Genomic DNA, 23,636 nt, shown 5'->3' with positions numbered 1-23,636 from the left:
TTTGGAAGTGATGCTGTCTTCTTGAAAAGAAGCAGCGAACAGATGGCATGAGAGGAACTATAAGATTCTACTAGTTTGATTTTCAAGAGAAAACTTTGGCTATGCATCCAACCAGGAGCCACAGGCATAATCCCAGGAAGCGGGGAGTGGTCCCAGCAGCAGCGTGCAGACACACGGCAAGTGCTCCTCCATCACATCGAGGCACTGACCTGTCGGGGAGCAAAGCCTGTTTGTTACCATGCCTGTGTTTTGTGCCAATTAGGAGGCAGTTACACTGAAAAATGTCTCTTTGATGTAAAACTCTTCAGGTAGTGAATGTTAAACACCACGCACTGCTGGGTAGGTGTATGATTTTGCAGGATCGGAGCCTGCATCCAGGAGTAATTAGCAAGACTGTGCCAATCTTCAGTCCATGTACTGGACTGCTGGGCCTGATGCTACGGCTACGCAGTGGGATATCATAATTAGCAGAGATGCAACACGCAGAATAATTGGGAGGATAAGGAAATGCCACTGAAGTTTATATAAGGGGAAAATTTTCCTTAGATCTAGACAATCTCTTGTCACCATGAAACTTCAGGCTCTTCTTTCGCGGGGGTGTGACAGAGCACAGCTATTAAAAAGTGGTAATTTCGGTTTCGCTGTGATGTGGCCGTCATTACCTGGGGAGCGAGGAGGGCCCGGGGGCTGCGCCCGAGACCCTGACGGGGGGACGGACGGGGGCCAGGGACAGGGCTGGGCTCAGGGATGGGGACCGGGACAAGGGTCAGGGATGGGGACGGGGACACGCCAGGGGAGCCCGCCCCGCCCCGGCGCCGCCCCGGGGCACCGCCCGCTGCTTTCGCTTTAAGTTTCGCTTTGAGTTTCGTTTTCGCTCCCGCCCGGCCGGACCCAGCGGCAAGGCAAGCTCCGGGCTCTTCCCAGCCCTTCCCAGCCCTTCCCAGCCCCCTGCCTCCCCCTGCCCCTGTCCCCGGCCCCCTGCCCTGCCCTCCTCCCCTCGGGTGCGCGCTCCTTGCTGCGGATCCGCTTCCCCGGGCGGCCCCCGCGCTGCTCCTCGGCACTGCCGCCCGCGGCCTGCGCGCTTCTCTTCCTGCTGTGTGCGTGTTTGTCAAAGCCCAGGCTAGACCCAGCTTTGGGAGCTGCTGCTACTCTCGGGGAGCTCCCAAACCTCAGCCAGAGCCCCGCTCCCCGGCCAGCTGGGGCAGCCGTGGAGCCGCTGGTGGCCTCTGAGCTGCTGCTGCTGCTGTTGCAGGGGTCCGGGGTTTCAAGCTCTATGCAAACGTGTGAATGGACGATAAAAGCAAATTTAGTCTGCCTAACTATGGGGAAGGGGCAGGAATCACTGCTAATTTCCTCATGAAAATCTGGAACCAGAGACGAGATGTTTCAGTGCATCCTACCCTGAGTGGAGCGTCTGCCCTGCGCTTCTCTCGCCGCGCTGAGCTGGTGCAGATCATTGTGCTGCCCTTTCTTCTTGTAGTTTCCCAACTGCTTAATGATCTGGATTAAGTTAAAACCACCCGTAGAAAATACACAGGGTTTTTTCTCTTACATGCATTTGATTGTGTATATGCAAATAAAGAAACAGGAGCTCTCTGGGTGTTTTAGGACTGGACAGAATTGCAGATACAAATATTTTGATGTTAGTTGCCCTTGGTTTCATCCCAATATACTTCTCTCCAGACCATGATAAACTTTCTGGGAATTATTTCTATGATGTGGACAGTGCACTCAGGCACATTGTGTGATTCTTGGCACTACACTGTGTAGGCCAGGAGTTGGACTTTGATGATCCTGGTGGGTCCCTTACAACTCAGAATATTCTGATTCTGTTTTATGATTGTATTCTGTGATTCTGTGATCTCTCACAATAAAATTATTTTTAATTTTAGTCTAATCTGCATTTTTGAGAGTGGTATTAGACAAGTTCCTTTTGGTAACTGTCACAAAATGATAGAGATGGCTGAACATGTGCAATGCCACAGCAGTTCAGGACCAGAAATCTGTAGCCACTCTTTCTTGAGGAAATATTATACAATAAAACTGACTAAAACCCTCACATGTATCTTCTATAAATCAGACCATAAACAGTCTGGTTTACAGAAGTATTTCTAAAATGTCAGTGCTCACTGAAGGACACTTACATTCTTGTACTTTTACTTGTAGATGTCAGAGGATCAGCGTGATGACCTCCCTACTGGAGAGGGAGGTGATGAAGATGGCCATGATGTAGTTGATGCAAGGCCAGACAGAAGCAGCAGGTTCTCACTTTTTGGAAAGTAAGTTACTACTTGTACCCCTGTTCTTATTGTATCAGCTGCTGTGGTACCCTTCTAATAATAGAAATGTAAAAAGGCTTGATTTGGTGTTCAGTTTGCCATGTCCACAATGTTATAGATGGTCTTAATAGAAAGGTGGTTTATATTGTATGAATTTAATGTATCTGGTCTGTACCTTAAAGCATTTCTTTATAGGATCTCCCTATAGGAAAACCTGTAATATCTCCTGTAGGTTTTACTGGGCAGCTAAGAAACCACCAACTTCATTTAGCATCAATTATAGCCCCACATCTTAAACATCGACCTTTGGTGGAGCTGGGAATTGAATATGCCATTAATTACCTATTTTACTGCACTCAACTCAGCTAATCTCCAGCATCACTGGAATCCCCTGCTGAGTGTGTAAGTTACTTTAAAGCTTGGATGTGCCATGTCGGGTGCAGCACAAAGGAGCCTCACAAGTCTAGAGATGTAGCCCTTTACAGAACACATTAAAAGCCTTTCATTTTAAAGCATAGTAGTCTCACTGAAGCTTACTTTTGTTAAATCAGTAGGAAGCAAGCACTATTTGCTGTTTGTACTCCTGAAAACACTGGATAAATCTGATTGGAAGTGCAAAAGATGGAAAATGAACATGCAAAGTTTATAAATGGCTGTTGAATGTCAGCGGATGGCTACTTCACATTGGATTTAGTGAGATTTTTTTAGGACATACTTAATACAAAAGCTAATGCATTTACAGAGAGGTTTTGATTTTTTTTGCTGTTGGACATTTACATTAAAGTGAGCAGTATAATTCAGAGAAAGTACAAGGCTAATATACTTTTATTTTTGCTGTTTATTCTATGAGTTTAACAGGGGTAAAAAATTTGTGAGAGAAGTGAAGATGCTTTAGTTTTAGAAGACTTTTGATGTGCTGTTAAGAAAACCACTGTACTTTCTCTGTCTCATTTTATCATTCCTCAAATATATTTAATGATGTGCATGTGTATTATTAATTTTAACGAATATACAAATGTATCATTTGTTTCTAAATCTTGTCAAATATTTTTCAAAGGTTTCTTTTCAACTTTATAAAATGTGTGTTTTGATATTTGATTTGGTCTTCTTTATAAGAGGTGATGTGCTAATACTATAATTAAATTATGCAACTCAAAGTTAATAATTTCCAAAGAAAAGGCAATAATCAGCATTTCTGTGACTTTTTTCTGTAAGAAATTTTTCAAATAATTTGGCTATTCATCAGTTTGAGGCATTCGTCTTTTGGGAACTCCTTGAAGATGCAATTTGCAACATTTTTCTTCAGAAGTAAAAAATTGCTCAGATTAAATATGAGGTAATTAAGAGAATTCAACTTAGATTTTGTAGAAAAAAATATGTTTGAGAAATCTAACAGAGCTTCCTGAAGAAAGTAGTGATTGCTTAAAGAGGAAAGAGGTACTCAAAAATTAAGGTCTTAAAAATCGAAGCATGGAGACAAGATCTTTGTCCTACAGAAACTAAAACTCTTTGGCCTGAAGGAAGACAGGACAGGAGTGTGAGAGGATAAAGGAAGATGGGATATGAGCTAAAACTATGATTGTAATAAAGGAGAAAGTGAAGAGAGAAGGATCATTCTTTGTGCCTCACAGGGAATCTAGGGGACATCCAATGAAAGGTTCATGCAGTAGGTTTAAAACAAGTGTTAAGACGTAATTTTAACGTAGTGCAGATAGTCACTGTAGAACTTAAAGCCAGGGGATATGCAGATATCAAGATTTTAGGTAAGTTCAGAAGAGATCAGACATATGTGTGGAAGAAAGGTCCAGTGGGACATTGATATTAAGATCTTTGGTAAAGTTGATCCTAAGTCAGGTCTCCGTGAGAGTATGTTTGGCATCCAATTTATTTTCTTCAGACTCATTATTAGTCAGTACCCAATACCAGGCTAGATCTACTTTTACCTGAACCAGTGTGGCTCTCTGTCTTGATTGCCAAAGCTTCATTTTGACAACATGAGTACATCTTAGATAAGGTGTCTAGAAAGCTTTAGAGTGACTACAGTTTTATTGTCCCTTTTTTTGTTTCTTTCATCAACCCAGTCTTCACCAGCTGTGTATACTTTCAATGAAATTCTTCACTACATTTCATGTCCCATTGCTTAACATATGTAAGTTCAATAGGAAAACAAGTAACTTGTGATGTTAAATAAGCACATTAATTTTAATTTGAGAGAACAGAGCACTGAGAAGCTAAATTCAAAGCTGTGTAGACAGACCAGCTGTTTCCTGTAGCTTCACAGCTGCAATTTGCCACTCTCTGGCTGTGACTGGAGATTACCTTGTAAGAGAAGTAACTAGAAGTAAATTAAATCTTACTCACTTCTTTCTGAGAAGTCTGTGAGGCTGCTTTACCAAGGAGGCCACGAGGCTCAGAACAAGCCAGGATGGGCAGATTCTTCTGACAGCTCAACAGTTTTGGGGAATTATCTTCCATGTATTTCCTTCTCTTTGGAAAAGTGCTAATGCTTAGTTCGTGTCGGTGAGGAAAAACTGTTGGGTGGGGAAAAAGAGTTGGAAGAAGTTTTGGATTAAATCCGCCAGCGGTGTTTGGCTCCGGGTTTTTTTTAGCCACTAGATGGCAGGAGGGCATTAATTTTGTGTGCTGCAGGAAGGACAAAAATTGGGCTGTGTTGCAGTTGAGCAAAAAGTTGTTTCAGAAAGCAAAAATATCAGGACACATTCTGGCAAGGCTGCACACCGAAAAAATGTGTTTAAACAAAGATTGAGCTAAGGATTTCAAATGTGTATTTTATTTTTTTATCTAGCTAATAGAATTTTTTCCCATATAAGTCTTTTCTTTGTATGCTGTGTGTGCTCCTTTTACACTTTCAAGGCTTTAAATATAGTCTTGCTTCTCCACAAGATGATTTAATATCTTCATTTAGTATCTTTTGTGTTTTATTGGGGACCTACATTTGGAGATTTATAGCAGCAAGCACATTTTAGCATCCAGCAAAGTTAATGTAATATGAAATAGAATAAAACTGCAGTTCCACTGTGTTAAGTAGAGCTAAGATTTCTCTTAATCCTAATAAAAGTTGGGTTTTTTTGAAAAGCTGCATCCAAAAAATCCCAAGGATTGGTAGACTTGCACTTGCACTGTCAAAAATCCTGACTGCTTGTGGGCTTCAGTGAAGAAACAATGCAGAAGGGGGTGGTTGTTAGTAGTATCTAGGTACAGTTTTATCCTAATTTAATGGTACAGAACCATATTTCTTCTGGTTACTTTTATCTGCTCCAGCCCTACTGTCTTGTTTTACAGTCAATTTTCCCGTTCTGATCTGGAAACAAAACCACAGTTTAAATATCTATTTAAAAATTCTTACAAATACTTAATTACAATTGAAAGTGTGTGATTCTGTAATGCCCTCAATGCAGACACATGAAGTGGATTGTAAGAAAATCCCACTGAGGAATTTGAGAGGTTTTGTGGGGCATATAGTCACCAAGACTATTTTAGTTGTTTAACACTGCAAACCCAAAATATCTGTAAGAAATTTATTTGTGTCAAGTCACACCACTATAAAATTTGAGACTTTTGATTAATTTGAAACTTTCCTGGAAATGTCAGTGCACATCAAGCCTTCTGCAGTTCAATGGTTGTGATAGTTATATTGTTAAGATATCTACCAGGTTTGTAAATTAGTATTTAGATGAAAAAGATTCATGGATATATGAGCTTCTTTTCTTTTCATGTGTACAGTGTTTATTTGGGTTACAGGACATGAAGGTGGGGAAGCACAGATGTTACCAAAGGCTGTCTATTTTAATTTCATGACCCTTGTCTCAGTATAGCCATATTTCTCAAAATAAATAGCCTTGTCCTTCAAAGAATAAATATTCGTTTTTGAGATTCATCCTCAGCTGAACCTCAGGTTTGGAGTTGTAACAGGTGTGGAAAGTTGTCTTCGTTTCAGCTCTGCTTTTCTGTTGTTCCTCTGTCTTCTGTGGAGCTATTTTCCATCCACTTCTCACAGTATCACGTTCATTCTGAGTTGGAAGGGATCCACAAGGATCAAGTCCAGCTCATAAGTGTCCTGTGTGGGGATTACCAACAGCTTTTTTTTTATATTGATTTGTAAAAGAAGCTGCTTTTCAGGTAGAACTTTTATGAAGAGCAGCTTCACAGTGATACAGATGCATATGTTTTCCAGAGCTGTCCATTCTGTTACACATTTTTCAGTATCAGAATATTACAGACCTTTTAAAGTAAATACTGCCAAAAAAAGTATCTCTTTTATCCTTAGACTAAAAATAGCCAGCTACTTTAAAGCAAATAACAGCTGATGAATCATTATCTGAAGTTATGTTCTGGGCTGCAACTCAGATGTCTGAGTTGACCTCCTGTTTCAGCCTCATGTTTCCTTAATGTCTCTAAGGAAGTCCCTGTGTGCCTTAGTCTGTCCTGTAAAGGGGTGATGATCTTTCCTTTTACTGTCACAGCTCCAAAACCTACCACAATATAATTTAAATTTTGTTTGGAGTTTGTTTGTTCTGCTTAGCACAAGGTAAATATCTATTGTTTATGTTCACCCCAAAGCGCCAAACATAAAATTTCAGAAATAATCTATAGTTTGGTAAAGTTCCTACAAAGACAATAAAGAGACTGTAACATGGAACAGCAGGGATATTTCATTTTTATTACTCTTTTTTAAGTCAGATGGGGTTTGGGTTTTTTGTTTGGTTTTTTTTGTTGTTGTTTGTGGGGTTTTTTGGTGGCTTTTTCTTGTGTGTGGTTTTTGGGGGAGTTTTGTTGTTGTTGTTTCGTTAAAGCAATTTTTGTTAGATCTGGAACTCAACTTCTGGAGAACACTGCAGGAGTATTTAACAATGAGTGGAAACTCTGGTCAGTGCTTGTGCTTTCCTCTTGGATGCTTGCTGAATGTACCACACAGGAAAAGCCCAAGTATCTTGAACTAGTACCTAGTCTATATTATAAGAACTCATTAATTCATGGTCAATATTTGTTTCCAGTCTCCTTAGAGACTTCATATTGTGAAGCACAGCAAACACTGGATTATCCAGGAACTGTATCTGCAGTAATCACAGTCAAGTATCCTAATTACTTTTTAGTGCACTAATTTATTTCGTTCATTACAACAAACTCTGGGCTGTATCATACAGAATTTGGAGGACAGTTATTATGTAGTGTGACGTTTAAGCTTTCAAAGCAATCCAAACAAATTTAAGACAAATTTATAATAAACAAAAACTGTTTGAGGATAAATATGTAGGAAGTAGTTGTACTGATTAAAGTACAGAGAGGCTTTGTAAACTATGCATGTTGACTTGTATTATTTTGCTGGAAACATTCATTGTGTAAATATTGTAGCACTGGTGGATCAGGTTTTGACAGAAGGAAGAGGAACATATCACAAAGTGAAGTCTGCTGTCCCACCTCCATCTCAGAATCTGTTTTCCTGTACTCTTACATAGGAGCAGAGATGGAATGAGTGATGGGAGCGTGTTTTCCGCTTGTCAGCAGAGGTAGATCAGGCCTGCATGACCTCAGCTCGCAGGGTGATGGCTACGGGGGTTTGAATAGCCCCACAGAACAGTCCAGCGTGACCCACTGCTGACACAGGCGAATGTTGGGGCCTGAGCACACAGAGCATCCTGTTTCTCTCTGCAATGTAACCCTGAGCATGGTGGGCTCCTAGCATTAGCAGAGAAGATCAGACTTGCTCTGGAGGACAAGCTGAAACTGTTTTCAGATGCAGTGTGGAGTACCATTTGAGGATGAGCCAAGGTACTGTAGAATGTTATTCGCCTCCTTCCTTCTCTGCCACCTGCTTGGAAAAATCATGAGTTTATACCCTAAAACAGTTTAGTTTCAATGGTTATTGCAAGCTAATTGTGGCTCCACTGGCATTTTGCAATTGCTAATTCTTGCCAGAGTGTTCTCTGAGAATCAGTGTTTGGAGGGCTTACTTTATTTTGAGTCATTTCCCAAGCAATCCATATGTACCTGTTAGTTGCCCTTAGTACCTATGAAAGGTAAAAGCAGCTTCGTGGGGTATTTTTGCATATAATTGTCAGTTGTCTATGTACATTATACTACCTAGGGTATGATCATGCAAGATTCCAGTTTCCAGAACACCCATGGAAGGTATGGATGTGCTGGTTTTCTAGAAATGAGCAGAAAGCCTTTCAGCAAGTAAAATTCTTTATTTGTAAAAATTTACCTTTTGGGTGTTATTTGGCTATTATGTTGCATTCAATATTGTGAGGCCTGCATGGCAGATACCACGCAGCTAATTGGGAAGCTGAATCTCAATTACAAAGTGATCATTGAGACTTTAGAACTCTGTTTTGCAGGCATCACGCCACAAAACTGTCATGTGGGTGGTAAGTGATCCTTAAAATATTAAGTGCACGAAACTAGGACACTGCTACCTGTTTCTTTTCTTCTTACTTTTGTCTTTTTTTAACTGTTGTGAAACGTGGATAATATTAGGTGTTAGTCTATTGAAACTTTTTGTCCAAAGTGCAGCTGGCTCAAGTCCCAATGCACTTGGTCTGCTTCATTTGCACATAATAAATGAAATTGCAGTCATAGTTTTGATTTGAATTAGTTAAGGCCATCACTAACACATAGTTAAAAAGACAGGAGGACATATTTAGATGCAACTATCAGAACTTCAAAAGACATTTACAAAGTATGCCAGAAGTTGCAGTCTGAGGCTTGTTCTTTCAAACAGCTCAACTCTTTCATTACACAGTGAGTTTTCAGTTGTCTTGGGCTGAGTTTCTCAGTTTTCCAGGTTTTTAGAGAAGATTCTCTCTCCTAATTGGAGATGCATCTGAAACTAAAATGGAACAAAAAAGCTACAAGAGTAGCTTAGGGTCTGAAAAATGTCTTATAATGAGGTACTTAAAATGTATTTCGTTTCAATTGATGTTAAATAGTCATACACAGGCATTAGCAGCTTCCTCTCTTCAGGGAAACTAATGTGCAGTAATCAAAGATAGGAATTTGTTTCTGGACTGAGATCCACTGTAAACCTCCAAAGCGGGCAGCAAGAATGCTTTTGTTTCATGCATTTTCTTTCCAGGAGGCACCTGTCAGTAAGCTAACCCACACACTCTGAGCATAAACATTGCACAGATGCACAAAATAGTGGATTTTAAAATTATTCTCTACTTTACTGTACAGAATCACAGGATCCCAGAGTGGCTCAGATTGGAAGGGACCACAATGGGTCATCTGGTCCAACGTCCCTGCTCGAGCAGGGTTATCCCAGAGCACATGGCACAGGATTGGCACTGAGATTGGATCCATTGGTTAGAGCATGGGGCATTCAGTTTCTGCACGACCATCTCCCTGGAAAGAAGCCACATGATCTGCAATTGCTTTATGAAATAAGTTTATTTAGGCTTCATTTTGTAATGGAAAAACTAAGACCCAGAGATATGGAGTTGCTTTCCTGAAGTTATTCAACAGCAGAAGCACAATTCCTTTAGGTTTGTTTAATACCTTTCATCAAATTAATTGGGCAAAGCATAGCTAGCATATGGTCTCAATGAATATATTTTATTCTGTGTTGTACTCTCAGATATGATATTAGGAAACTTAGGGAAATGCCAGGATTTCTTTAAATAAATTTGCAGATTTTCTGTGAAGTCTGTATCAGTACTGCTACTTACATCACATCAAGAATATTTTTAGTATGACACTGGTTTTTTGGATGAATGAACTCAATCCAGTCTTGGAAAGAATTTTTTAATGATACCTTAGGTCCTTCCCAGCTCTAGTATTATCTTGATAAGTTCAAGGAAATAATCTCGTTGTTTACCTAACTCCTTTCTTTCGAGACTGCTACAGCAATATTTTCTGTTCAAAATTACTGTGTTTACAGTTATTTGAAGGGCCTGTGGCATGCATTTCCAAATGAACAAGAGGTACTGTCCTAGTAGGTTCCTAACTTCAGGTTCCTTCAAGCAAAAGGCTTTGCCTCTGTTGACTTTTGAACTGTCTCTGTTTAGTCAGCTGACAGTCTGATTCCAAAGATGCCCTTAAGAAGTCCTGAAGTAATTGGCAGTTCAAAAAGAAACTGAAGGCTAATGAATTCCTATGGCCCTGTTCTTGAGAACATTTAGTCATTATTTTATTGCCTGAGCAGTCCTGTTGCTCCAGGGAGGAAAGTGGAGTGTGTTCATCGTGGGCTGTGGTGTTCCAGGAAGCACACAGGCCATTTCCCTTTATTCTGCCTTTTCCCAAAAATGACTTTCAAAGTTTAGGCATTTCAGCAAAGCAATGTATAAATATGCAAGGACAGCACAGACTTTATATATCATCAATAAATACGAGCTTCAGACTTCAGTATTACCAGTCTAGCATGTTTCACTGCAGTTTTGAATTTCTTTAGCAGATGAAACAAGATCCTGACAGGGAATAGAAATCCAGGAGCACTGGTTTTTGTGTATGTGTATGTGTGTGTGGTATTGTGTTGTTTATGTTTGCTATTCTGAATTGCAGCTGTCAGTTTTCATGCCTTTTGTGTAAGACATCTGCTTGCCATGGTAAGCAATATAGATGAGATAATGTTTAGATGCTTTTTGGGGAACTTTTATGTGCAGTTTTGTAAGGCCACTTTTCTTCTTTCTGCTGAATGAAGACTTTCTATTGTGGGACAATATCTTGATTTTAATATTAGAAATTTTTTCAGTTTTCTTTTGACATCTATCTGGATTATATTTTAAAATAGCCTTCTAAGGACTGGTTATTTTGTTAGTGCTCATCTATCAAAGTCAGCAGTCATTTGCTAACAACTGCTAATAGGGAAATTGAAAATATGCAATGCTTACTTGAACTTCCTCTTATACAATTAGTATTGCCCCTTTTTCCTCAGGAGAATTTTGTTTCAACTGTTAAGGTTTTTTTTCCGGTTTCTCTGCTGGCACATAATTTGCAAGCCTGAGTATGCACCTTTGAATGCACTGTAATACAGTTTTAGTATTTGGTCTAAACCTTGTGGTTCAGTCTTTATCCCATAATAATTTATGCTTTCTGATTTTTAACAGTAAAGGAATATTCATTTTTACAAAAAACAATTCAAGTAGTGACACATTCTTCTTGTCCAGAAATGTTGCTGCTCTGCCAACCTGATGCAATATTAATGGAAAAAGGCAACAGGATAATCTATTATTTGCATGCAGCTCTAAATCTGTGTGACACTACCCAGATGGATCTGACAAAGAACAAAGAGTCTGACTTAAAGAACTTAAGATCTAAAAAGCTTTAGTCAGGTTTAACAAGTGTCTTTTGCTTGTTATTGACAACAGGTTTCAAGATTAAAAAAAATTCGGAGTGGGGGGAGTGTACAGTAATTAGAGGTGTACTAAGTACAGTGAAATTAGACTGGATAAAAGTATTAAACCTGGATAAAAGTATTAAAGCTGGTGGCTTGAAGAGAAGGTTATGTAGAAGTAAGAGATATTAATGCTTGATTATCAGAAAGCATCAGACATACAAATTATGGAGACTGTATCAGACCATTAGTTGTTGAGGCTAAGGTAGAAAAATATAGCAAAATATTGAATGTTGTTTTGTCTAATTTATAAATTCTGTTTCCTGTTCAATTTTTTTGGAAGAGTAACTCTAAATTGGTCTCCAGCACACTCAGTTTTACTACACAAAGCTTAGTGATGCCTTGTGAATTCAAACACAATCTTCTTTGCATTTTCATGGTTTTCTGCCTATCCTTTTGCTATCTTTTTAAATAAATTAAGTCCAGTCCAGGATTTTTCCCTAGGTGAGCAAACAGCATTTGCAATGAGCAGTAGTCACAAACATAATTTATACTGTGCATGCAACAGTGGAAGGAGTGAAGTTCCTTAGACAGAAAAAGCAGCATAGGGCCACACAAACTGCATAAAAATAAATCAGCAATATAGGCTATGTTAAGTTTTTTCACAGGCCTTAGAACTAATGTGCTGTCCCATGCACTCCACAGTATTGTAAATTAATGGGGAACTTATTCAAATGAAACCTGTTAAGAGGTCCCCAAATGTCAAAGTCCTAAGGGAAACGTCTCAGTTGTTTGTAAAAGATGAAAGAGCATTGCAGTTTAAGACACCTTGCATCCCACAACAACTAAGTGTATGAAGGTTGTGGTGGGTGTTGATGGATTACCTGAGAATATTTGTACTGTGGGCTTTGTCACTGTACCACTGCTGTAATCTTGCCTGGACTCAACAGAAAGGCTGAGAATGTGACGGAAACTAGACTAAAACTATTCTCCAATGCCAAAAAGCATTTGGACTCCAGAAGGACTCAAGTGATGTGTTTTGCAAAGACACCATGTTTTAAAAGGCAAATTTCCTTTTTAACAGAAACATGTTGTCAGTCATTCAAAAATGATACATAATTGCACATTGTATGAAAGAAGTATGCCAGAGTAAAACTGTCATCATATTCTGAGATATTCCTTATCCAGGAAAGCCCAAGTTTACTGAACTGCATAGAGCACAGTAAGAGTTCTCTCCTTTTGTGTGTGTACTTCAAATAAAAATGAATGGAATCAGTGTAGAATTCCACCCAAGCTGGAATGTCAGCTCCCTTGAATAATATCAGAATTGTAGAATTTTTGTCTCTCTGCTTACGTTTTGCAGCACAGCAACAAAAGGCCCTAATTTTCCTGGGAGAGAAGAGGACTAGATATCCCTCTGTAATACCATTTCTAGAGTTTATTTTCAACAACTCTGCCTGGGAAAGAACAGTCACTTAAATAGCCAGGCGGAGGATTAGATGAATATTAGATGAATAAAGACAATGCTTAAGGAAGACTTGGCCTGCACATGGATTCTTAATACCTTGGTATGTCATACTAATGTGTGGTAGCAAAAGGAATTGAGGGAGGTGCCAGTAGAAAGGAAGCCAAAGGAGAGGAAATCTCAGCTGCTAAGAGACACTGCTTTATTTTTTCTAAGTAATCTTTAGGTATAGTTAAATCTTGACAGTGATGTTTTTATCCTTAAATCTTGAACCATATTGAAATAGTAATTTCCTCCAAGTATAAGAGAAAAGAAGGTTTGTTCTGGTAAGTAGGAGTCCTTTAGATGAACAAGTCCATTACTCATGCAAGTGAGGTATCTCCATTGACTTTGACAGAATTTTAGCCACTCATGCTGATAAAACACTTGACTACTACTATTTAAAAGTTCAGTAATAAAATGATAAATGGTACAGATAACTTTAGTTTTGTATTTGAAAAGTGAGAAATTGATAATAATGATTTTCACAGTGTTGATACCGACTGACTCTAGACCTGATGAAATCACATTCCCAAAGATGCTGTTGTCAAGCCTGAGGCCTGGATTTAGGGACACAGTAAGGGTGAAAATGTGCAAGTGCCAGAGTAGAGCTTTAGTTTTGCTGAACTCTTGACCAAAGGGAAAGAACATGAAATATGTGACGGCACCAATGGGAAGAATATTTCTGTGTAAGGGAAGGATCAGTGACCACTAGTGGAGTGAGGAGTAATGGCACAGTTGTAATTAAGACCTGAAGAATGAGTAAACAGTCAGGAAATTCAACTTTCTATTTAGACCAGGCAAGTTTGAATCCTCAAAGAGGGAAACTAGATGCCAGAGAAGCAGAAAGAAATAAAATAGAGGGCACATAGTTTAAAACATTTTATAACAGCATATAACTAACCTGTGGAAACCCTTTACAGAGTGATTAGAAAGCTTAGTAAGAACAGCAGTAAACATTTATATTAACAGGTGTCCAGTTCAAGGATCAGAAAATAAGGATTTAGGCTTTCAGTCATAAGCCAGCCTGTCACTGAAAGGACATTTCCCTTAAGGACTGATTATTACAAATTTATAACTATTAGTTATCATTACAAGGTCTGATTTAGCTTGTTGAATCTGGAAAGTTGGACATTATGCTGTCAGTTTAGTCCAGGCAGGCAGTTCCCATATTGTGCTGTGTTGGCACAGGAACCAGAATCTTCAAAAAAAGAATTTCTGTCTGGAGTGCAGGCCCAGGCTAAGTATAATCTACAACCTTTGCTTCCTTATTCATTCAGTTTGGACTGGTGCCAAAAGATTTCTGGAACTTTTTGTTGTCTGCCAGTAAAGAAGTGATAGGCATAACCATGCTGTGGTTTTTCTAGTATCTCATTAACCTGTTTGGCTTGGGAGGAATCATTAGAGAAAAACCATGTGAAATAAAACCAAAAACCTCTGTAAAGGAATGGGTAAATGTGCTGCCAAGGCTTGTGTGTGGCGTTTGCCATTGGCTGGCATAGAGCTTCTGGCTTCTTTTGAGAATTCCGGCATCAGGAATTACATCCCTTAAACTCATGACTATTTCTGCATGAATGACTGCAAACTATTGAACTTGGGAGTGAAGTGGTTTCAGAGAAGTTGCATGGCCACATCGCTATGCCACTTAACCCCTGCTGCTATTTTCAGTGAGGCTTTTTGTGGGGTAACGTGGCTGCCTGATTTCTGGGCTAGAGATAGATCACTTCCAGCATTTTTGGAGAGCAGACAGTGCAAACTTGATACTGTTCAAATGGGTCTGTCCCAAGTGTTCACAGCTGTTCATGGGTTGGACATAAATGTGTGCACAATCCCCTTGAAAATATCCTATAGTGTGTAACAGCCGCTGTTGGTTGTACAACTTTTTCAGGAAATCACTGAAGCCAGATAAACCTGTAGAAACTTGAATCTGTGGGCTGAGGAAATGCCCCTTCATGGACCTGAATGATTATTTGTTGTTCTGAAATTTGTTTTTCTCTCTTTGACAAACAACTGTCCGGTGATAGAAGACCAGGGGGAATATTAGGTTAAAATAAGAATCCGAGATATCTTTGAAAGTCAAATGTAATATTAGCATCATACATCTCCGAATAATTCTTTAAAATGGTTAAGAACCATTTCTCAACTTTCTTGACTCAAACTATATTTAATTATTGCTTCCAGAGACCTTGAGAAGGATATGCAAGGAGAATACCCATACTTACAATTTGTCAGAAAAAAACCCTGTATTTCCAGAACATCAGACATAATCCTCAATATCTTGTTTTTTAGCCTCTAAGGGAAATCTAAAAGAGGACATGATATTAAGATGGTCACATGAAAAAAGGGCATAATGAAAGCCTGCCAGGTGCAGCTATTTAATTTGGCCCTTTGTAATAGAACATGACGACACTCCAAGATAAGAAGAAGCTGTTTTGAAATTGAATTGCAGTAGCATTTATACGTGATGAATCATTTAAAGGTTTATTATAGATTCCAATTAATCTTGTCCTTTAGTAATAAAAAAGAGGACACTTAAAGCTAAAAGACAACCATTGTTAAATCAGGCAGGTAAGAAAGTAGATTACCTAAACAATATTTAATCTATTCATAGCAATCTCATGTCTACAGGTTATTATTGAAGCAAATAGCTTAATAATTGTTTAGGAAGATGTCAGAATGAGAATAGTGAAAGTACTTAAATTAATTGACATTATAGGAAAAATCTAATTTTGCTATAACCAAAGTGTATTATACAGTTTTTTGTGCTGTGAAAGTAGGTTATGTTTTCCTCTCAGTCATCAGCAATAAACACTATTGGAAGCTGGATGCTGGAACAAATAAATAAGAGAGGTGCCAGTAGCTTATTCTGCCCTTTCCTGAGCATTGTTTCTAACTGGGCTGGCTCCAAAGCTTGCTTACAATTCTGAGGTTGAATCAGACTCTTTATAGGCTCTTACTGGCTTCATTTCTGCATGAGGAAATCTTAACTACACCTGAAGCCACCTGCTTGGACCAAAAAGCCCACCTCTAAAAGCAAGCACTGCTGAGTTCCTCATGTTTGTGAGTCAGGTGCATGCTGGCTGTAATGGATGTGGTGTTGATACTTCATTTAGATTAAATCTGTGAGTAATGTCTGTGCCATCCCTTGGCATCTCTTTCTAATCCAATCTAAGACTCCTGTACATAGCAAAAAGATGAGTACACAGCCATATAACCAGAGAACATATATTAATATAACCTATTAATTAATATAATAGTTTGATTTGTTTTTTCTTGGGTTTTATTTGATGTGTAGTTCAGGTATCAATGATTACATTAAAATGTGCTTCAGGTTTTGCGTGGGTTCAGGCTGCTCTTTGGCAGACCAAATTAACACATGACCTGTTCACATCTATAACCTTCATCAGCAGAAACTGCCTACTACTTAGTCTTAATCTTCACAGAATTTAGGGATGATGGTGATTCAGTAAACAAATCTCATCACACAGTTGCGTAAACTGCATGTCTTCATGTTCCTGGAATAGCTATTAAGAGAAATCTGTCTGTTGTTTCAATAATTACTTACAGTAAAACTAAAATATGCCCAGAAGCAGTTTGCAGAAGGTTACTGCCAGCCTCACTTCATGTAGGCCATTAGTTTTATCTCTGGGTCAGGATCTGTGTGCCCTGCTGTTGGCTGCAGTTCACTCCAGAGTTATTTTGCCTCATCAGAATCCAACCACACACAATAATCCCTTCATGGAAATCACAAGATCTTTATGCCTCGATCCGAAGTGTGGAGGAAGAAAACAAACATTAGAGAAGGAAAAACATTGGGCAGGGCTGCACGAATGGTTTGAATTACGATAAATAGGCCATGCATGTGACTGGTCACTAACAATAATTTCATGTGGTTCACCTAGAAAAAAGAAGAATGGAGAAGAAGAACAGCCAAAGCCCTCTCTCAGTAATCAATATCGAATTGTTACACCCACATTCCAGTATAATATGGATTACAAGAAAGTTGGCAAATGTATTATTATAAACAACAAAAATTTTGAAGACAAAACAGGTAACGTTCTTCCTTTGTTGATACTCATTACAGACCATAGAGTTTTTATACTTTCTTTAATCGATAAGCATTTTATTTTTAGGACATGGAATTTTAATGAATGTATTTATCCTTTTTTGATAAATAGTTGTTCCTAAAACTTTTGCTGTTCTCTAACACTTACGCTAGAGTGGCTCTTTTCAACATCTTTTGAGTATATGTCTCAAAGACCATGTCTCCTTGTTGTACCAACATCAAACCAAACCTTTGTTCCAGAGTTTTAAACTATGTTGTTAAAATTTGAACTTTGGCATCTGCAACCCATGTTATAAATTCTCTGTCCCTGAGCTACAGCTAAGAGCTACAAAAGCTAATAGCTGTAGCTGTGCTCTTTTCACACTCCTGCATTTAACTTTCCAGACCACATGAGGTTTCAAGGTAGGCAGATACTTGTGTTCTAATGAGGTTTGTAGGACTTTTCCTATACACTTGGCAAACACAGCAAGTTGTTTTCCCCAAAGATTGTGTATCAGTTCCTTTTACTGGGTATAACAGGGGAATTTTCCAACAGGTTTTCCATGGGGTGCTTTGTGCCTGTGTTTCCCTGCATAACCAAAAGGAGATGAATCAGCCTTAGAGGTCCTGTGTTGCAAGGTGCTGGAGGCATGCCAGCATTTTTCAGGACAAGATACGTGTTAACACTGAACATTGCATTATTTTTAAAATCTCACAATTTGTTCTCAATGCTGTTGGAGGATTGTTTTAAAAACATGTCACCAAGACATTGTTTATCAATTAGAAACTTAAAAATTTGCCTTTGAACACGTGAATCATTTTGAGTGGTGTAATGTGCAGTCAACCATGTTCTTTGTTTTCTGGCAGGAATGGGCACACGCAATGGCACCGATAAAGATGCTGGAGATCTTGCTAAGAGTTTTAAAAACTTAGGGTTTGAGGTTTATACATACAATGACCGAAGCCGTGATGATATGGAAAAATTATTGAAGCAAGGTAAAAATTCAGAATCGTAGAATAATTTAGAGTGGAACAGACCTCTGGGAGTCATTGAATCTACTCTTTGCAGGTTAAAGTCGAACAGATTGTTTAGGCCCCACACATGCAATTTTCTATATGGAAGGATTTGTTTTCTGAATGGACTGGGCTTAATTCCCCACCTCATCCCCCAGCATCAATTCAGAAATGTACAGTGTTCTTGTGAAGCACTTGTCCTGTGTATTGGGTGAAGAGCCTTGACGTGTTAGATAAGGAGCTCAGCCTGTTGATTCCAGTGTGCTAAACTCAGTCAAGTGAAGGATGCATCCCTGTACTCAAGGTACTCATCACATTGTAAAAAGTGATCCACTCCTTCTTATTCCTGACAGTAGAACCCCAGTATATATTTAGCCTCAGAAAAATATGTTTGATAAATATAATTTCAATTCAAAAGGTTGCTTCCTTTTGACTAAGAAGTATTTGCCTTGTAGCTGCTGAGGAGAACCACAGTGATGCTGCTTGTTTTGCCTGTATCCTCCTAAGCCATGGGGAAGAAGGGCTCATCTATGGCACAGATGGACCCATGGCTATCAAGAGTTTGACTGCACTGTTCAGAGGAGACAAGTGTAAAAGCCTTATAGGCAAACCCAAACTGTTTTTCATTCAGGTAATAGCCCTAAGGTAAACACAGTATCCTACTGCTGCAGTGGGGAAAACTTGCTCTGTTGGTTGCTCTAGAAAAACCCTGTAGCTTGACTTACAGAATATTGCTGGAGGTTTTATGAAAAATGTGTTGAGAGAAGTTGTCTGGGGGAAAAAAGTATTGTTTGCTTTTAAAAGAAAATTTATATATGAGAATATTATCATTGTAATTTTCTACATGGTTTCTCTTGGTAATATATGAACTTCAAAGGAGAAAAATAAACTCATTTTTCTGCAGACATGACGTGATTTTCAATAGGAATAATACTGTCCAGGTCTCTTTTTATTAAGGCTGCCTCTACAAATTACTGTATTCTGCTAAAAGAAACATTTTTCTCTTCCTCAGTAGCCTAAAAATTTATATTGCATTTTTAAATTAGCATGTAATTAATTCTATGTTAGTTAAGCTTTTAAAGAGAGCTGTTTCAAGCAGTATTACCTGACATACCATGGGTCTGAATTCTCCTTTTTACATAATACATAGTATTATTTACATATAAGAGTTGCAGCAGATGTGGTTTTCCCTAGGCTGTTCCATCAATTAATCCTCATCCTCAAAGTGAAAACTGAGTCTGTTTTAGACTCTTCATACTACTAAAGTGATGTTTCTTCTAATTACACTCTTGAAATGGTTACTTTATAGACTTTAAAATTATCTTAATAAAGGCAACCAGCCCTGTTATATAAGCCAGTCGGACTTGTTCTTTTGCAAGAACTCAGTCAAAGCTACTGATCAAGAGCTGAAAATTACCCACCCAGACCATTGTCCCAGTGTGCCCTTTAGCTAAACCCATGATTAAGAGAAAATTAAGAATCAAAGAGATAAATAGAAAAATATTAAAATTGCAATAAACTTGTAATGGGTGGTTAAACACTAGAACAGGTTGCCCACACTGTAGAGTCTCCACCTGTGAAGTCAAGTGCAAAGAAATTGTCCAGAAGTCACGCTGCACTTATGAAGGCATTATGTAATAATTGAGTGCTGAAGATGACTCTAAACTGGTAAAATTTATCATGGTTAGAATAAATTAACACTGACATGGCACTTGTTGACAAACAACTGAGATGCACAACCTTAACACCTTTACCTCCCTTTACTTACAGGATGTATATTTAAAATGGGTAAGCTAGTAACTTTATCACTGAACAATTAGATATCCCTCAGAATTGCATCTCTGCTTCTAATACATGTGAAGTACTGCTTAGAACTGAATCCATTAAAAATGTTGATGAATACCAATTGTTGTAGTACCTTGTTCCTCCTTATTGGACAAATTCTATTTATTCTCTGCTTTCAGGCCTGCAGAGGCTCTGAATTTGATGAAGGTATACAAACTGACTCTGGACCTGCCAATGACACCCTGGAAACAGATGCCAACCCGAGATACAAAATCCCAGTGGAAGCAGATTTTCTGTTTGCATATTCCACGGTGCCAGGTAAGGAAAAGAGGGTCAGGGTGGGGGTAGAAGGCTGAAAACTCACCATCCATATTGACTGGAATATAGATGGACCCTCACTGGTGATACATTGTACTTTGATGGACAAAACACAAAGGCCCAGTGTACACTGGGTACCCACCCTGTCTACACTGGCTGTAGAGGAAAAGGGAGGTTACAGATGGCAAAGGCAGTACTGTTTTCTGGGAATTCTGCCCTTCCACGTCCCAGTGTGTTGAATGTGTGATGAAGGCAGGAAGAGGAACAGTTACAGCACAAAACTTATTCTCAGAGGGGAAACCTGTGACATCTTACTTCTTGCCGTTTCCCAAATGCCAAAATGTGGAACGGTACCTTACTAATGTGAGGTTTGGAGAGCTAATACACATTATCCTCAACTTTAATGAAGTAGGATATGTGACACAATGTTAGGAGTTCAGCTTTCTGTGTGTGCACTGTTAATCTTTTCCCAGAATCTTTCACACAAAAGAGCAAAAATAATCCCACATATTTTCTTTGTTGTCTTTCCTGTCAGGTTATTACTCCTGGAGAAATCCTGGAAGAGGATCCTGGTTTGTGCAGTCTTTGTGCTCTGTGCTAAATGAGCATGGAAAGCAGCTCGAGATCATGCAGATCCTCACACGGGTCAACTATGTGGTGGCTACGAATTTCGAATCCCAGTCAGACGATCCCCGCTTCAGTGAGAAGAAGCAGATTCCCTGCGTGGTCTCCATGCTCACTAAGGAACTTTACTTCTGAAAGTGCATTGTAACACAGCCAGTGGTGAAAGATCAGGGTATGGTTTTGGGTGGAGATGTGATTATAAACAGGAGTAACACATTTTTAATAACAGAAGTGTAATAACACTAGATCTTTATGTTGTGTAAGCTGGGGTATCTGATGGATGGACAATATGCAATATTTTAAAGAAGCTGTGGGCCAGCCTGGCAGCTATCACTAATTATTGTATCTCAGTTTCCCTTAGTGTGGCTGTGATGATTTATGGCTGCTGAAGATGAGTCAGCTACCTGACCCATAAAGGTTTCTCCCAGAAATTAAGAATAAAAACAAAAAATCTTGAGACCCCTTCTCATTTACTGCTAGCTCATGGAACCATAACTTCCTTGGAAATTTCCAAAGACCATCATATTATGGGTATGTCCAGTGATAAAAAGAGTTTGTAGCTATTTAAAAGGGTGTTTCTTAGTCTAATATATTCATTTCCTTTTAATGAAAATTATTAATGAAGGCTAATGGTTGCTCTGTGCTTAATATGGAAGTCAGTTTACTTAATCATCATTCTAGCGTAAGATGAATGTATAAAAAAATCCATATTTTTAAATTATTTACCTGAACAGTATGGAAATGTAACAAATAGAACAATCAAAATTAAAATTGTAAAAGATTGGCAAGTTTTACTTGGATGATACCGTATTAGAGTACCATTGTAGAGATTTTTTGCCTTGCAACTGACAGTTGGCTGACAGAAAAACCTGGAATAGTGGTATTGCAGTTCTGCTTGCAGAAATAAAAATGTCTGCTTGTTGATTCAGAACTTTTGAACCATCAGAAAGGTAATGACAAGGCTTTATCATAAAACACGAAAACTTAATGTTGAAAAGATAGAATTCTATGTTCCAGTAACAAATGTATGTTTAGATTTAACTTCTATTTGTGAGGAGTTTTGCCAAAATTGGAAATGCTTACTTGAATCAGAAACCAGAAGTGCCTTCTTAGATACTGTATGGTCTTGATTTTGTGTTTTAGAGTTATGTTGGTGATGTTTATGTTTCTACTTTTTATATTCACTTTAGTTGGTAGCTAGCTCAAGAAAGTAAGTTTAATGATTTGATTAAACTGATGATAAAGGATTAGTTGTTCACCCTTTTCCCAGTTAATGTACTCTATACTCTTTTGCAATCTTCTGAGGAAATAAGTGCATAGCATTAAAGCCAAGTTACCAAATTGTTGAGTTTATTTTCTTACAAATACTGTGACATAGTGAGACATATATTTTTTCATAAGTCAGATTTACAGTTGTTTGAATTAAATAAATGGTTGTTTTACAGATGTATTGAGCATGATATCAATAAATACCTTTTTTTTAAAAAATTCCCTTTGTATATCTGCATGTTTGTCACTCCATCTCTTGAAGTAAAAACCAACCAAGATTTATCCCAGTCCCCTTCTCTTTAAAGCATGCAGGTGGTCTCTGGTATTTTTTCAGGAGGAGGTTTACAGTGTCAGTGGAAAGGTAGATTAGAAAAGTAATTTGGCATTGGGTGACTTGGGTTGAACAGGCCATGTCCTCTCTTGGAGTAAACCAAAGTTAATGGAAATATTTTATTGGAAATATCCTGATCTACCAGTGCTTGATCTTGCCCTTTATTCAGTAAATTGTACAGTGCTCTAGCAGTGCACAGGAAAGTGTTCTCCTTGTTGCTTCTGCCAAATAGCTCCATTTTAAGCTGTATTCTGGCATTAAGGATATTCCTGGTTTACCATGTCCAGCCAACATTTCAGTATTTGTTACTTCTCTGGAAGCTCTTTCATGTTTTTATAGATGATTAGTCTTTATTTTCTTGAGGTTTGCCCTGTTTTTAAATTTCTGTGAACAATATTCCCCTGTCTCCAGAGCTATCCTTCATGCCAGTTCTAGTTATATGAGATATAGAAAGATCAGCATAAAATACCTGAATACTCTGCTAGAGGGGAAAGTAACATGGGAAGATAATAGAGTAGTAGTGAAAGACAGAAAGACATCCCCTTGTGTCAGGACCAGTGTCTCTGCTAGATGAGCATTACTTTAGATCATGTCCAAAGAACATTAATACTATTTCAGAAGAAAATTTTGTACCAACACACATCACCCCTGAGTGGTGATAATGACATGGCTGAGTGCTGTGCCAGCCCATGAGCCTGGAAGGACCCACTCAGAATGAGGAAGCTTGACCCTTTCACTCAAGCAGAGCCAGGTTGTTGAATAGTGATTTAAAACCTGCAGGGTGTTTTAGCTTTTTTCCCTGATCAAATTTATGACTATTTTCTATTGGAAAGCAATTCCCTTGCCATCAGCAAGATTAGCCAGATGGTTTAGTGTGTAAAGCCACTATCATTATTAATACACTGAATGTGTCTGGAGAGGATTCCAAAAATTCACTTACAGCCAAGACAGACACTGAAATTACCTTGTCATGGCATAGACAGCATAAGAAATCCTGCTTCACCATTGTATGTTTAACTAAATGCTGTTTAAATCTGAAACTGCCTTTACTTTATGATCTTTTAGGGTTCTTTATGTTGCTTTATCTTCCAGTCATGGGTGGATATTATGCTTTAGAAAAAGCGCAGGAAATGAAGGGACAGTACAGAGACCTGGACCAACAAAAACACACTGTC

The 23,636-nt window shown here is 38.6% G+C and overlaps 1 protein-coding gene across 1 annotated transcript; it reads left to right on the top strand.

Annotated features, from left to right (window-relative positions):
* Positions 1-824: 824 nt before the first annotated feature.
* CASP7 (caspase 7) lies at positions 825-22,311 on the top strand. The gene is made up of 7 exons (XM_039554268.1): positions 825-902; positions 2,167-2,279; positions 16,978-17,126; positions 17,988-18,116; positions 18,590-18,765; positions 20,099-20,237; positions 20,773-22,311. The coding sequence occupies exons 2-7, from the start codon at positions 2,167-2,169 to the stop codon at positions 20,994-20,996; spliced, it is 930 nt and encodes a 309-aa protein (XP_039410202.1). The 5' UTR covers positions 825-902; the 3' UTR covers positions 20,997-22,311.
* Positions 22,312-23,636: the final 1,325 nt, after the last annotated feature.

Source organism: Corvus cornix, chromosome 6, assembly GCF_000738735.6.
Source record: "Corvus cornix cornix isolate S_Up_H32 chromosome 6, ASM73873v5, whole genome shotgun sequence".
Lineage (NCBI taxonomy): Eukaryota > Metazoa > Chordata > Aves > Passeriformes > Corvidae > Corvus > Corvus cornix.
This window is presented reverse-complemented; position numbering and strand designations above follow the sequence as displayed.